Below are 15,897 nucleotides of genomic sequence, written 5' to 3'. Positions count from 1 at the left end.
CCAGAAAACCCTATGGGGCAGTTCTACTCTGTCACATGGGGTTGCTATGAGTTAAAAATCGGCTCTATGGCACCTACCAACAACAATCCAATGACTGGTGTCTTTACAAGAGGAAATGCAGACAGACACACACATTTAAAAATGACATGCGACGAAGCAGGCAGAGATCGGAGTGATTATATAGAAGCCAGGGAACACCAAGGACAGCTAGCAATTGACAGACGCTAAGAGAAAACGGCATGGAAGATCCACCCCTAGAGCCTTCAAAGAGAGCAAGACCCTGCTGACACCTTGATTTCAGACTTCTGGCCTCCAGAAGTGAGAAAGAATGAATGCCCGTTGTTTTTAGCCAGCCTGGTTGTGGTACTGTTATGGAGGCCACAGGAAATGTAGACACTGGTGTTCACCTCACAAGCTTGCAGATGGGCTTGTGTTGGGCCAGCCACTACTGTGGGGGAACGGGCAAAAACCACGATGTCCTTCCTTACTCTCTTCCCAAATCGGGTGATAAATTATGGTGATTGCACATTCAATATACTCAGTTTTACAGACCATCATCTCTCCCTGCCCATGTGACCTGGTAACACACATTCCAGGTTTTTGGCTCCCTGGCTTGCACCTGATCATGGAATGCCACAGCATTCCTGACAACACAGAAGACTACACAGACATACCAGGATCTACCTTCTCCCTGTACAGCCGAGCGCAACTCTCATTATTTAAAAAACAGACTCAAATGTAATAAATGTTTGCTTTCATTTAAAAAAAAAGAAAAAACACATTGTAATAATGGTATAAGAATGTTATAATTATGGGCAGATTGCAAAAAGAAGGAGAAATCATGTATAACATACAAGAAAAACGTCCGCAAGGGTTGGCAAGTGATATTCTTTAGCAAAGCGTCCCTGTGATATGTAAAGGTTGTCTGTAACTTTTAAATCAAAGAGGTGTGGGGCTGGGGGGTGGGTAGAGAAAGAGAAGTGCAGACGTCTCAGTGAACTGGGCTTGGTCTCAGGGTGCGGCTAGGACAGCACATGCTCCAGAATGCCTTGTCTGATTAACTGTTCGCACTTCCACCGAGGCAAAAAGTGCTGTGGAGGAAAACGGAGAAGTGAGAGTAAGAGAGAGTATTGGAGAAGAATTTCCTAAACTATATTTTACATCAATAAAAAGCAGCAACTGATTACTCAGTTTTCAAATTCCAACAGCTAATCAGTTAAAAGTTAAACTTACTATATTTGCTGTTTTAATCAACTAAAACTGATGCCACTTAGAGCTACACTAAATTCTCATTCTTAATCAGAATGATTTAAGTGAATTACATAGTTTGCTTAAGTTAAATTCAATTAAAAACTTCTGAATTATATATTATTTATGCACAGAAAAACCCAGGTAGTTGATATTTTTGGACAACTGCAATGTAAGTGGTGTAAAAGCTCATTTTGAAGACCAAGGAAAGGAACGTCTCCTCCATTAAGCCTTTTCTAGAATTTGAGTCTGAGCATTTATTCTTTTACAACAACATTGGCAACGTTTCCCCTGTATTTTTCAATGACTAAAGGTATTTTTTAACCTAAAATGTGTAGTGCTGTCACATGCTCTGTGTGAAGATGCTAATGTCAGGGCACCAGTTGACTTGCTAGCTCTCAGTCTCTGTGACAAGAGGCCACTGCACTTGTTTGGAACTGGAGAGAGCCATGGGCAGGTGGAAAGGAGCCTCCTTGTCTGGTTCCCTCTCAAAGCAGAGAAGATTAAAACGAAAGTGAACATTTACTAAGCTCTGCAGTGGGGAGGTACGGGAAGAATGGCAGGAAGACTTTCCAAGCTCAGAGGTGACAAAGAAATGGCAAAAAAAAAGGATACACTTGGTTAAAGATAAAAAACAGTACACCAGAAATTAGAGGGCAAATAACATAGAAAATAACTGCAGCAAGAGAGACAATCAAAATTATTCAATGGAGCAGAATATATAAGTTGAACAGCATTGTGTGCCTAAAGGTCCTTCCTTACAAACCTCAAAAGTCTTATCTGGAAGGCTGGTGACCAAATTCTTCCAAACCAGCCACCTAAGACACATGGTCCGAGGGCTGTTGTCTAGCTTGTTAGCTGAATTTTACTGAAAGCCTTTAAGTGTAAACCACACCGAGTCATTCATTTAACGGTTATTTTCTAATGCCTTTATTATAAAAAGAGTAGGGCTGTCTTCTGGACAAACAAAACCAAAAACCAAAAAACAATGTCTGCAATATTGACAAGTATAAAAGAATCTATGGTAAGGTAAGAAAATGTTTCCCAATTGATATTCTCCATTATGTAGGTGATCTATACTATACCAGTAAAAAAAAAAAAAAAAAAGGTTCTATTAAAAAAATCTATTTTTAGATCTGGTCAGACATTTTAGAAACCCCTTAGTATCAACTAGAGTTGATTATGTTTTTAATTTCAATTTCCCATTTTTATAATTGAGGGCAGGGTGATACTTGACAGAGTTAAGAGCATCACCAAGAGGAAGGTTTTGCACGCCACGGTCCACAGGGAAAATGACAAGCCCAAACTGTGGAAGGGCTCAGGAGGGGTTCCACATACCCCAACCCCAACCCTCCCAGGGCTGAGAATCATTATCTCACAAACTGGGTTGAAACATCAGCCATAAAACTTGGAAAGGAAACTCAACCTCAGGACTGTGTCTGGATGAGATGCTTCCTCATGTCTCCCTTTATGAGAATAGTTTGGTTCTTATGAATCAGAGCTAAAGCCGGGTCCTCCAGAAATACAGATTTTCCTGACAGCATTAATACGTCATCTGTTCTCCATTCCCTGGTGTCCTACTTCCAGGAGGGCGCTTGGGAATGAAATTTGTACCTCAACAACGAAAGGTCTTAGGACACCCTCAAAATCTGCCTGCTTAAAAATACTCAACCTCTGTTTTAAAGCTCTAAGGATGCCAGTAAAATGGACCAATTCACCCTCTCTTAGAGAAACGGACCAGGCACCACAGTATCCTGAAGCCGTCTTTTGCTCCACAGCATAAATAAAGTCAACACCAATAACTTAGGGTCATTAGATACTAAACGGTTGGTGACAAGATGGGAGACAAAGGAAAGAAAGTCTTCATTGGGTCTTCTTTCCTCCAATATTAAGACCACAGAAAACTGGAATAGGATAAAAATAAACTTAGCTTTTAGTTATACAGTATCTAATGTGAATTTGAAGATTTCTATGGAAACAGTAACTATATTGAGATTCTTTATAAGTAAAAATTTAGCTTAAGTTACAACCTTACAATTTTAATCTTTCCCTGTTGTATATTTATGTTTATATATCGTTACGGATTAAATTGTGTCCTCAAAAGTATGTGTTGTAAATCCTAACCTCTATACCTATGGTTATAATCCCATTTGGGAATGAGTTTTCTTTGTTAGGTAAATGAGGCAGTATTAGTAAAGGTGTGTCTTAAGTCAATCTCTTTTGAAATATAAAAGAGCAGAAAGAGCAAGCAAACAAGCAAGCAGAGATGAGAGAAAACATGCCAAGCCACAAGAAGATCGCTGAGGAACAGAGGCTCAGAAGAAACAAGGACCTTCCTCCTGAGCTGACAGAGAAAGGCTTGCCCCACAGCCAGCACCCTGAATTCAAACTCCTAGCCACTTAACTGTAAGAAAATAAATTTCTGTTTGTTAATGGCACACGTGTGTGGTATTTTTATTATAGTAGCCAAAAGAGCGAACAAATCTGTCTTGGAAAAAGTACAGCCAGAATGCTCCTTAGAAGCAAGGATGGCGAGACTATGTCTCCCATACTTGGGACATGTTTATCAGGAGGGATCAGTCCCTGGAGAAGGACATCATGCTTGGTAAAATAGACGGTCAGCGAAAAAGAGGAAGACCCTCAACGAGATGGCCTGACACAGTGGCTGCAACAATGGGCTCAAGCACAGCAACGATTGTGAGGATGGTGCAGGACAGGGCAGTGCTTTTGTTCTGTTGTGCATACAGTCACTGTAAGTCGGAACCAACTCGACGGCACCTAACAACAACAGCAGATAACTAAGGCATATACTAAGTACTTAGAATTTTTTTTTAAATCAGTATCACTATTTGTTTGCTAAAGAACTTGCATTTATAAAATGAAGTATAAGCTAAAATGAGTATTTAGCACTTATTTTAGAAATCAGTCACTCACAGAAGAAGCTTAATCCAAACAGTTTGACAGCCTTTGAACAAGGCTCTACTAAACCAGAGTGAGGTCAATTGTGATAATTTCCCTGGAAAATGCTTAGTGTTAAATACAAGCAATATATTAGTAAATTATTTAACCTTTTTTACTACATGCAATATTTGCTTCATGTCTTAGTATTTAGAAAAAGTACAAAACAAGGTGATCTATACTAAACATAATGCCTAACCTATTAGTGATTATTGCAAGGTGGTATTTATTTTGCCACTAATTCCAACATTTCCTTCATTCAACACCCTTACAAGATTTAAAGTGCAGCATTTTAATACAAGAAATACCTGGCTGTTTTTTTTTAATATGACAGAAGTCCCATCATCAACTTCAAATTCTCCATAGTCTCTCAGACACCGCACCTGAAATGAAAATCTGATATTTTATCTAAATCATTTACCCGCACAGTAAAAGTACTATATTTTTTGTTTGTTTTTTCTTCTCTGTGTACTTAGGACTCACTCCTGCTATTACCAGACGTTTACTGTGGTATTCTAATGGTCCCAATTGTTCAGTTGTGATGGGGAGGAGGAAGAACGATAAAACCTCCAAATGGATATGTGTACGTTAGTGCTGACAGCAAGGAAACCCGGGAGCTGGGTAAGGGGGGACAATATGCTTGGATCCTTTCTCCTCTGCAAATTCTGAAATATTAAGTAGATGGAATAAAAATGAGAGACATAATGGTGGCAACCAACAAAGAGAATGTTTTATGTCAACTTGCTTCCTATAGATCCCTCCCATAAAGCATTAACATTTAAGAATATGAAATAACGTTAAGTCTGAAAAGTTCTGTTTTACACAAAGAGTTTTCCAATCCCCTTCAATACTCAGACTCTTGCCCAGGAATACTTAAAAGTACACCATGAAAGAGCAGATGTGGTCTCACATTACAAGACTCAGAAGAGTTCTTAGTGGGAGGGAGGATGGGATAATGCAGCTTTTTTTTTTTTATTGTAGTAAAATGTATATATCATAAAACTTACTTCTAACCATTTTTAAGTATACGATTCAGTGACATTAATTATATTCACTGTGTTGTGCAACTACCAAATCCAAACCAAACCAAACCACTGCCGTGGAGTTGATTCCGACTCATACGGACCCCACGGGGTTTCCAAGGCTGTATATAAATCTCTAGGGAAGCAAACTGCCGCGTTTTTACCCCACGGAGCCACTGGTGGTTTCGAACAGCTGACCTTTCAGGTTAGCAGTCTATTGCTTTAACCACTGCGCCACCAGGGCTCCTTCCTGTGCAACCACCACTGTTTGAGACTGGAGGACTCCCCAAGACTACTACCCTGAGATACTCTTCAAACCTTGAGCCAAAACTAATCCCTGAGGTCATGTGACCCTAATACTCCCCAGCATATTTTCTCCTTTCTCAAAATGGGTGGCTGAGAGCGTGACATAACTAAGGCCATGATGAACCTGTAAGTTTTTCTCCGTCTTCTGCCTGCCACTTTCTTCACACCCTCTGTTAAGGACTTTGTTTTGACCTAATGTTAATGACTTTCTTCTTTGTTTTAACATGATGCAAGTAAGTTTGTTTTGTTCTGTAAGACTACCTGTGACAGGAAAATCAGAGCCCAGGTATCTGATATGTATATCTTTAGCCTAATAAAGAGGTGTCTGGCAGATACCTTTTGTCACTATCCTGTAACAAATAACTCCTCTTGCCCATATCTCTGGCCAAGTAACTACAGAGACACTTCTAATTCTTGTAAAATTCTATATAAGCTCTAACGTAAAATGCTCTTTGGGACCCCATAGAGACAGCCTGTGTTGCGTCTGGGTCCGCGGTGATGTATGCATCCCCTTAATAAACTTTCTCACTCTTTCTGACTTGGAGTATGTTTCATTGGCTCAACTGCTCCAGGGCACGGACCCTAATCGGATTAACAGTCACCTTGTAGCTAAATAACAAATTAGCTCCAAAAATAATGATGATCACCTACCTGTAAGTACTGTGCACCTTTAAAAAATCACCTACATGAGACCAAACAGTCAACAATTATTTTAAAACAAACATGAGAATGTAAGGGAGCATGGAGACTAGATTAATGGAAATGGAACACCCACGATGGCAATGAGAGTGTTCATGCATTGTGAAGAAGGCACGCAATGTCACTGAACAACTTGTATAGGAATTGTTGAATGGGAACCTAAACTACTATCTAAACCTTCACCAAAAACACAACGAAAAAACGTCATCAGTCATTCACCGAAACCAAACCCGCTGCCGTCGAGCTGATTCCGACTCCTAGCGACCCTACAGGACAGAGCAGAGCTGCCCCACAGAGTTTCCAAGGAGCGCCTGGCAGGTTCGAACTGCTGACCTTTCGGTGAGCAGCTGTAGCACTTAACCACTACGCCAGCAGGGTTTCCCATCAGTCGTTAGGGAAATGCAAGTCAGAACCACAAGATACCACTTCACACCTACTAGCCTGGCTATCATCAGAGAAAGGGAAATAACGTGTTGGTGAGGATGTCAAGAAATTGGAACCCCATCCATTGCTGGTAGTGATGTCAAATGGGCAGCCACTGTGGAAACGTCCGGTGGTTCCTCAGAAAGTTAAACGCAGAATTACCACGTGGCCCAGCAATTCCACTTCTAGGTATATATCCAAAAGAACTGAAAGCAGGGACTCCAACAGGCATTTGTACACCAATGTTCATTGTAGCATAATTCACAACAGCCAGAAGCCAAAATGTGGCAACAAGCGAAGTGTCCACGGCAGATGAATGGGTAAACAAAATGCAGTATATCCACAGAAGAGGGATTACTCAGCCACAAAGAGAAATGAAATTTTGATGCTGCACAGTAAGGATCGGCATGAATCCAACCCACGAAATGTGGAGACTGACCCTGTCCTACGTTCCCACTTCTCCATCCTTGTCACCAGCTGCCCCTGTGGCTGCCGCCTGGAGATAGGTTATACCTCACAAGTTCAAACGCTGCCATCCTTCTGACTGCCAAACAGGCAGTCAACAGCTGCAAGTCTGGCGAGTCCACACGACACCGAATCCTTCTGACCTGCTGGCTGCAGATTCAGGGCTGGTTTCCAGCTACCCTTTCAGGATGCCAGCCGCAAGCTCGGGAGTCCACTTGACACTCTTCCTTTCTGACCTGCTGGCTCCCACTGCCCCTTTGGGTTTGATAATATTGCTGGAATGACTCACAGAACCCACGGAGAGTACACCACACCTACGACTACACATTTATTACAGCCTAAAAGGACACAAATGAAAAGACACAAAGGGCAAGGTCTGGGAGAGTTCCCGACAGATGCGCTGCCCTCCTGAGAGCAAATGTTCTCATCAACCAGGAAGCTCTCTGAGTCTCTGTGTTTAGGGCTTTTTGTCAGCTGGCCTGCAAGACAGGCTAAATCATGCCTCCTTAGGCTAGTTGGTATCGAGCTCCCAGGTGAGTCTTTTCTGATGTGGCCACCCCCTACTCGCCAGCACAAATCCTCAGGTGTGGCCTGGAAGTCCCAGACCAAGGCACCCCAATTAGTCCAACGGTTATTTCTCCAGCACCAAGGGCAAAGGCCACCAAGGGAAAAACTAGTTCCTTTAACCCACAGATACATGCTAAGACATGGATGAACCCTGAAAACACTATGCTGAGTGAAGTAAATCAGGTACAAAAGGACAAATATTATATCACCCCACTTACAAGAAATACCTAGAATAGGCAAATGCATACAGACAAAAGTTTGTAAGTGGTTACCAGTGACTGGGGGAAAGGGGAGGAACTAGGGAGTTATTACTTAAGGGATATTGAGTTTCTGTTAAGGTAATGAAAAACATTTGAAAAGAGTAGTGATGGTGGCACAACATGGTGAATGTAATTAATGTCACTGAATTGTACTCTTAAAAATGGTTAAAATGGTAATTTTTTTTGTTATACATATTTTACCACACATACACACAAAAACACTAAACATCTACACAGTTCCAAAGTTAAAACTTTTACAAGGTATATCCAGAAAATTTTAGTTGTTCCATATTGTTTCTGCCATCCCCCTACAAGTAACTTTAAAAAAAAAATTTTTTTTGTTGTGCTTTAAGTGAAAGTTTACAAATCACGTCAGTCTCTCATACAAAAATTTATACGCACCTTGCTACATACTCCTAATTGCTCTCCCCCTAATGAGACAGCACACTCCTTCCCTCCACTCTCTATTTTTGTGTCCATCTGGCCAGCTTCTGACCCCCTCTGCCCTCTCATCTCTCCTCCAGTCAGGAGATGCCAACACAGTCTCATGCCTCTACTTGATCCAAGAAGCTCACTCTTCACCAGTATCATTTTCTATCCCATTGTCCACTCCAATCCCTGTCTGAAGAGTTGGCTTTGGGAATGGTTTCTGTCCTGGGCTAAGAGAAGCTCTGGGGACCATGACCACCAGGCCCTTCTAGTCTCAGTCAGACCATTAAGTCTGATCTTTTTACGAGAATTTGGGGTCTGCATCCCACTGCTCTCCTGCTCCCTCAGGGGTTCTCTGTTGTGTTCCCTGTCAGGGCAGTCATTGGTTTTAGCCCGGCACCATCTAGTTCTTCTGGTCTTAGGCTGATGTAATCTCTTGTATACGTGGCCCCTTCTGTCTTCTAAGCTCAAAATTACCTAGTCTCTTTCACGTTCTTCATTATCCTTTGATCCAGGTGGGTTGAGACCAATTGATGCATCTTAGATGGCCGCTTGCTAGCATTTAAGACCCCAGAAGCCTCTCTCCAAGGTGCTACACAGCATGTTTTCTTAATGGATTTTATTATGCCAAATGACTTACAAGTCCCCAGAAACCAAGGTCCCCAAACCCCTGCCCCTGCTACACTGGCCTTCAAAGCGTTCAGTATATTCAGAAGACTTCTTTATTTTTGGTTTAGTCCAGTTGTGCTGACCTCTCCTGTATTGTGTGTTGTCTTTCCTTTCACCTAAAATAGTTATCTTCTATCTAATTACTGAAAACCCCTCTCCCTCCTTCCCTCCCCACTCCTGTAACCATCAAAGAATATCTTCTCTGTTTAAACTATTTCTCAAGATCTTATAATAGTGATCTTACACAACATTTGTCCTTGTTGCACCTAATTTCACTCAGCATAATGCCTTTCTGATTCCTCCACGTTATGAAATGTTTCATGGATTCATCACTGTTCTTCATGGCTGCATAGTATTCCATTGTATGAATATACCATAATTTATTTATCCATTCATCCGTTGATGGGCACCTTGGTTGCTTCTATCTTTTTGCTATTGTAAACAGGGGTGCAATGAACACTGGTATGCATATTATCTGTTCGTGTAAAGGCTCTTATTTCTCTACAATATATTCCAAGGAGTGGGATTGCTCTATGGTAGTTTTATTTCTAGCTTTTTAAGGAAGCGCCAAATCAATTTACATAGTGTTTGTACCATTTTACATTCCCACCAGCAGTATATAAGTGTTCCACTCTCTCCACAACCTCTCCAACATTTATTATTTTGTGTTTCTTGGGTTAATGCCAGCCTTGTCGGAGTGAAATGGAATCTCATTGTAGTTTTGATCTGCATTTCTCAAACGGCTAATGATCATGAGCATTTCCCCATGTATCTGTTTGCCGCCTGAATGTCTTCTTTAGTGAAGTATCTGTTCATGTCTTTTGCCCATTTTTAAATTGGGTTGTCTTTTTGTAGTTGAGTTTTTGCAAAATTGCGTAGATTTTAGTGATCAGGCGCTGATTGGAAATGTCATAGCTAAAAACTTTTTGCCAGTCTGTAGGTATCTTTTCGCTCTTTTGGTAAAGTCTTTGGATGAGCATAGGTGTTTGCTTTGTAGGAGCTTCCAGCATTACTTTTTTTTCTGCAGTTAGTAATGTTTTGTATACTGTTTATGCCATGTATTGGGGTTCCTAACGTTGTCCCTATTTTTTCTTCCATGATCTTTACTGTTTTAGATTTTATATTTAGGTCTTTGTTCCATTTTGAATTTGTTTTTGTGCATGGTATGAGGTACGGGTCTTGTTTCAGTTTTCTGCAGATGGATATCCAGTTATGCCAGCACCATTTGTTAAAGAGACTGTCTTTTCCCCATTTAATTGACTTTGGGCCTTTGTCAAGTATCAGCTGCTCATATGTGCATGGATTTATATCTGCATTCTGAATTCTGTTCCATTGTTCTATGTATCTGTTGTTGTATCAGTATCAGGCTGTTTTGACTACTGTGGTGGTATAATAATTTCTAAAATCAGGTAGAGTGAGGCCTCCCACTTTGTTCTTCTTTTTCAGTAATGCTTTACTTATCCAGGGCCTCTTTCCCTTCCATATGAAGCTTGTGATTTGTTTTTCCATCTCATTTAAAAAATGCCATTGGAATTTAGATCAGAATTGCATTTATCTATCGATGCCTTTGGTAGAATAGACACTTTTATAATGTTAAGTCTTCCTATCCATGAGCAAGGTATGTTCTTCCACTTATGTAAGTCTCTTTTGGTTTCTTGCAGAAGCGTACTGTAGGTTTCTTTGTATAAGTCTTTTACATCTCTGGTAAGATTTATTCCTAAGTATTTTATCTTCTTCAGGGCTACTATGTATTGATTTGGTGATTTCTCTTTAATGTTCTTTTTGTTGGTGTAGAGGAATCTGATTTTTGTATATTTATCTTGTATCCTGATTCTCTGAACTCTTCTATTAGTTTCAGCAGTTTTCTTGAGGATTCTTTAGGGTTTTCTGTGTATAATATCACGTCATCTGCAAATAGAGATACTTTTACTTCTTCCTTAATCAGTCTGGATGCCCTTTATTTCCTCCTCTAGCCTAATTGCTGTGGGTAGGACCTCTAGCACAATGTCGAATAAAAGTGGTGACAAAGGGCACCCTTGTCTGGTTCCTGATCGCAAGAGGAATGCTTTCAGACTCTCTCCATTTAACATGATGTTGGCTGATGGCTTTGTATAAATGCCCTTTATTATGTTCAGGAATTTTCCTTCTATTTCTACTTTGCTGAGAGTTTTTATCATGAATGCGTACTGAACTTTGTCAAATGCCTTTTCTGCATCAATTGATAAGATCATGTGGTTCTTTTATTTATAGGATGGATTACATTCTTTTTCTAATGCTGAACCATCCCTGCATACTTGGTATGAATCCGACTTGGTCATGGTGAATTATTTTTTTGATACGTTGTTGAATTCTATTGGCTAGAATTTTGTTGAGGATTTTTGCATCTAAGTTCATGTGGGGTATAGGTCTCTAATTTTCTTTTTTTGTGGTGTCTTTACCTGGTTTTGGTATCTGGGATATATGGTGGCTTCATAGAATGAGTTTGGGAATATTCTGTCTGTTTCTATGCTCTGAAATACCATGTAGTAGTGGTGTTAACTCTTCTCTGAAAGTTTGGTAGAACTCTGCAGTGAAGCAGTCCGAGCCAGGGTTTTTTTTTCTGTTGGGAGTTTATTCATTACCTTTTCAATCTCTTCTTTTGTGATGGGTCTATTTAGTTGTTCTACCTCTTGTCAGTTTGGGTAGGTAGTGTGTTTCTCGGAATTCATCCATTTCTTATAGGTTTTCAAATTTGTTAGAGTATAATTTTTCGTAGTAATCTGATATGATTCTTTTCATTTCGGTTGGGTCTTATTCAGGTTATTTGCGTCCTCTCCTGTTTTTCTTGTCAGTTTGGCCAATGGTTTATCAATTTTGTTAATTTTTTTCAAAGAACCAGCTTTTGGTCTTGTTCTTTCAATTGTTTTTCTGCACTCTATTTCACTTAATTCTGCTCTAATTTTTATTGCTCTCTTTTAGTGCCTGAGGGTTTCTTTTGTTGCTCTCTATTTGTTCAAGTTGTAGGGATAATTCTTTGATTTTGGTCCTCCTTTTTGTTTGTATGCATTTATTGATATAAATTGACCTCAGAGCACTGCTTTTGCTGTGTCCCAAAGGTTCTGACAGGGCATGTTTTCATTCTCATTGGATTCTATGAATTTCTTTATTCCATCCTTAGTGTCTTCTTTAACCCAGTCTTTTTTGAGCAGGGTATTGTTCAGTTTCCAAGTGTTTCTTCTCCCTGCTTTTTTTCTGTTATTGATTGCTACTTTTATGGCCTTATGGTCAGAGAAGATGCTTTGTAATATCTCAATGTTTTGGATTCTGCTAAAGCTTCCTTTATGACCTAATATGTGGTCTATTTTAGAGGACGTTTTGTGTGCAGAGGTCAGGTTGGTTGACTGTGGCATTAGATCTTCTGTGTCTTTACTGATCTTCTTTCTGGATGTCCTGTGCTTCACCGAAAGTGGTGTGTTGGAATTTCCCTGATATAACTGTGGCGCTGTCTATTCTACTTTTCAATACCGTTAGAGTTTGTTTTATGTATCTTGCAGCCCTGTCATTGGGTGCACAAATATTTAATATAGTTATATCCTCCTAGTATATTGTCCCTTTAATCATTATATAGTGTCCTATCCCTTGTGGTGGATTTAACTTCAGTCTATTTTGTCAGAAATTAATATTGCCACTCCTGCTCTTTTTTGATTGTTGTTTGCTTGATATATTTTTTCCATCCTTTGAATTCTAGTTTGCTTGTGTCTCTACATCTCTAAGGTGTGTCTCTTGTTAGGCAGCATATAGACAGATTGTGTTTTTTTATCCATTCTGCCACTCCGTCTCTTTATTGGTGCTTTTAGTCCATTTACATTCAGTGTAATTATGGATAGGTATGAGTTTAGTGCTGTCTTTTTGATGTCTTTTTGTGTGTGTTGTTGACACTTTGTTTTTTCCACTTAATTTTTTTTGGTGAATAATTTATCTTCATATATTTTCTTTTCCTCTTCTTCATTGTTGTTGATTTTGTTTCTGCTGAGTCTCTATTTTTTTCTTGTATTTTATATTGATGAGTAGGATAGTTATTCTTTGTGGTTACCTTAGTATTTACCCCTATTTTCCTAAGTTTAAACCTAACTTTTATTTCTTTGTATCGCCTTGTCTTCCTCTCCATTTCATAGATCTACGACTACATTTCTTAGTCTCTCTTTGTTTTAATGTTGTCTTCTTTTACATGATAACATCGCTGTTCCCTGTTTTAAGTGTTTTTTTTTTTATCTTGATTTATTTTTGTAGTTTCCCTGTCCGAGTTGACCTCTGATTGCTCTGTCTAGTGTTCTGGTCTTGGGTTGATACCTGATATTATTGATTTTCTAACCAAAGAACTCCCTTTAGTATTTCTTGTAGTTTTGGTTTGGTTTTTATGTATTCTCTAAACTTCTGTTTATCTAGAAATGTCCTAATTTTGCCTTCATATTTGAAAGACAGTTTTGCTGGATATATGATTCTTGCCTGGCAGTTTTCTTCCTTCAATGTTTTATATAAGTCATCCCATTGCCTTCTTGCCTGCATGGTTTCTGCAGTCATTCGAGCTTATTCTTATTAACTCTCCTTTGTAGGTGACTTTTCATTTATCTCTAGCTGCTCTTAAAATTCTCTTTGATTTTGGCAAGTTTGATTATAATTTTCTTGGTGACTTTCTTTTATAGTCTCTCTTATGTGGAGTTCGATGAGGATCTTGGATTAGTATCTTTCGCTGCATCAGGGATGTTTTCTGCCAAGAAATCTCCAACAATTCTGTCGGTATTTTCTGTTATCCCTCCCTGTTCTGGAACTCCAATCAGTCGTAGGTTATTTCTCTTGATAGAGTCCCATATGATTCTTAAGTTTTCTTCGTTTTTCAAAAATTCTTTTATCTGATTTTTCTTCAAGTATATTGTTGCCAAGGGCTTTATCTTCAAGCTCACCAATTCTGACTTCCATTTGCTCAATTCTGCTCCTCCAACTTTCTACTGAGTTGTCTACTTCTGTAATTTTTTTGTTAATCTTCTGAATTTCTCATTGCTGTCTATGGTTCTTGCAGCTTATTAAATTTTTCCTTATGTTCTCGAATAACTGTTTTTCTCTCTTCAACTGTTTGATATGTGTGTTCCTTGGATTGTTCTGTGTATTCCCTGATCTTGTTTTTGATGTCTTGAAGGGTTCGGTATATTAATCTTTTTTATTCTGCCTCTGGTAATTCCAGGAAGGCACTTTCATCTAGAAGATACCTTGATTCTTTGAGAGCTTGTTGAAGGGATCATGGTCTGTTTCTTTATGTGGTTTGATATTGACTGTTGTCTCCGAGCCATATATAAGCTATTATATTAGTTTACTTTATGTTTGTTTACTGTATCCTAGTTTCTTGCTTTGTTTTGTTTTGATATGTCCAAATGGGTTGCTTGAGTGAGCTAGCTTGATTACTTTCACCTTTGAAGCTCTGACGTCCTGTCACCAGTTGGTTAGAGCTGTTATCAAGTTTATCAGTCTAGGAGTCCATTTGCTTTTCTTGTATGGATTCAGCTCAGGTGTCCAGGTAGTTGGTCATCAAATGTGTGGTACAGGCTCTGTCCTACAGTGTTAGAGGGGTAGGGGTGATTGGTGTAGGTACTGGTATCTGATTGCAGCAGGGGGTCATGTTTTGAACAAGGCAGTAGGCTGAGAATCATCCTCAAAGTGACTCTGAGGAAAGTGTGTCCCTCTTCCCTAGAGCGTACAGGTGGGTAGGGTCTGCAGAGGGACCATGGGCACCCAATGCTTTTGGCTTTAAGGACTGGGTGGTACCAGTTATCCTTGGACCCCTGTCGCGGGTGGCTGGGTGTCCTGAGTGGAGCCACCAGTCTTTAAGGCCCCTGATATGGGTAGGTGAGGACCCTGTTTAATAGAAAAAGTGGTGCCAATCATCAAACACCCAATTCTCCACCGCACAGCTGAAAAAGTTGCAATCTGCCAACAAGGGCCTATTCTCATGAAATAGGCCTGCACACATCCACGTGGGGGGAAAATTATTCAAAGTCCACAGACTGTTTATGCCTGGACAGGTGGTACTTCTGTCTGGAGCTCCACACATTAGTGGAGCTGCCAAATTATCTTTTCCCCCAATTGTGAATTTATTCCTTCTCCAAGGCTTGGAGAATGGCTCCAGGCGCTCAAACAGGGCCTATCTCAGGCCCAGGGAAATCAACAGCCTTTGAAGTCAGCTTGGGGGCGGGGGGTGCAATAAAATATACCTAAGTACTAGTACTTAGCTTTTGCAGAGGGCACCATTCTTTTCTTGTTCTGGAGGTGTGAGTAGGCCGTGCTGCTGGCTGCTTCTCCCTGAGGATACTCCAGTTGAACACTACTATTATCCTGCTGCAGCTGCTCCCAGGAATGGTACCTGAGGGATCCAGCGATTCAGGTCCGGCAATTGCTCTCCATTTTTGAACTATCTCTCCCTCCCCCGTCACTCAGTCTGTTTTCTAATTTCGCCTTTGATGTTCAGGGCTTCCAGCTTGTCATAAATATAATCATTCCACTTGTTTTTTCAGGTCTTTGTTGCAAAAGGGATCGCCGTAAGAGTCTGGCTATCCTGCCATCTGGGCCCTGCCTCTCTACGGGTAAGTTTTTGTGTTTGGTTTATGCCTCCTTTCTCTTTGTAACAAAATTATATATATTTTTAAATTGTTTTATTGTGGTAAAAATATATGTAACAAAACATTTGCCAATTCAGTATTTTTTACAGTGAAACAGGTTATGTTCTTTTCCCTCTCTCTCCCATCCCTGATAGCTACTAACAAACCTTGGTCTCTATACATTTGCCTATTTCCTGTAAGTGGAACCATGCCATATTTGCCCTT

The 15,897-nt window shown here is 40.0% G+C and overlaps 1 protein-coding gene across 3 annotated transcripts in view; it reads right to left on the bottom strand.

The window, feature by feature from the left end:
* Positions 1-787: 787 nt before the first annotated feature.
* The window catches only part of GINS1 (GINS complex subunit 1), a 39,837-nt gene continuing 24,727 nt past the window's right edge, over positions 788-15,897 (bottom strand). For 2 of the 3 annotated variants that reach the window (XM_049869390.1, XM_049869389.1), the window contains exons 6-7: positions 4,515-4,589; positions 788-1,091 (exon numbers count right to left, since the gene is read on the bottom strand). In XM_049869390.1, coding sequence (XP_049725347.1) covers positions 1,023-1,091; positions 4,515-4,589 — 144 coding nt within the window. In that variant the 3' untranslated portion in view covers positions 788-1,022. Of the gene's footprint in view, positions 1,092-4,514; positions 4,590-9,246; positions 15,438-15,897 lie in introns of those variants that run through there. The other variant, XM_049869391.1, reaches the window with a different exon arrangement.

Source organism: Elephas maximus, chromosome 25, assembly GCF_024166365.1.
Source record: "Elephas maximus indicus isolate mEleMax1 chromosome 25, mEleMax1 primary haplotype, whole genome shotgun sequence".
Lineage (NCBI taxonomy): Eukaryota > Metazoa > Chordata > Mammalia > Proboscidea > Elephantidae > Elephas > Elephas maximus.
This window is presented reverse-complemented; position numbering and strand designations above follow the sequence as displayed.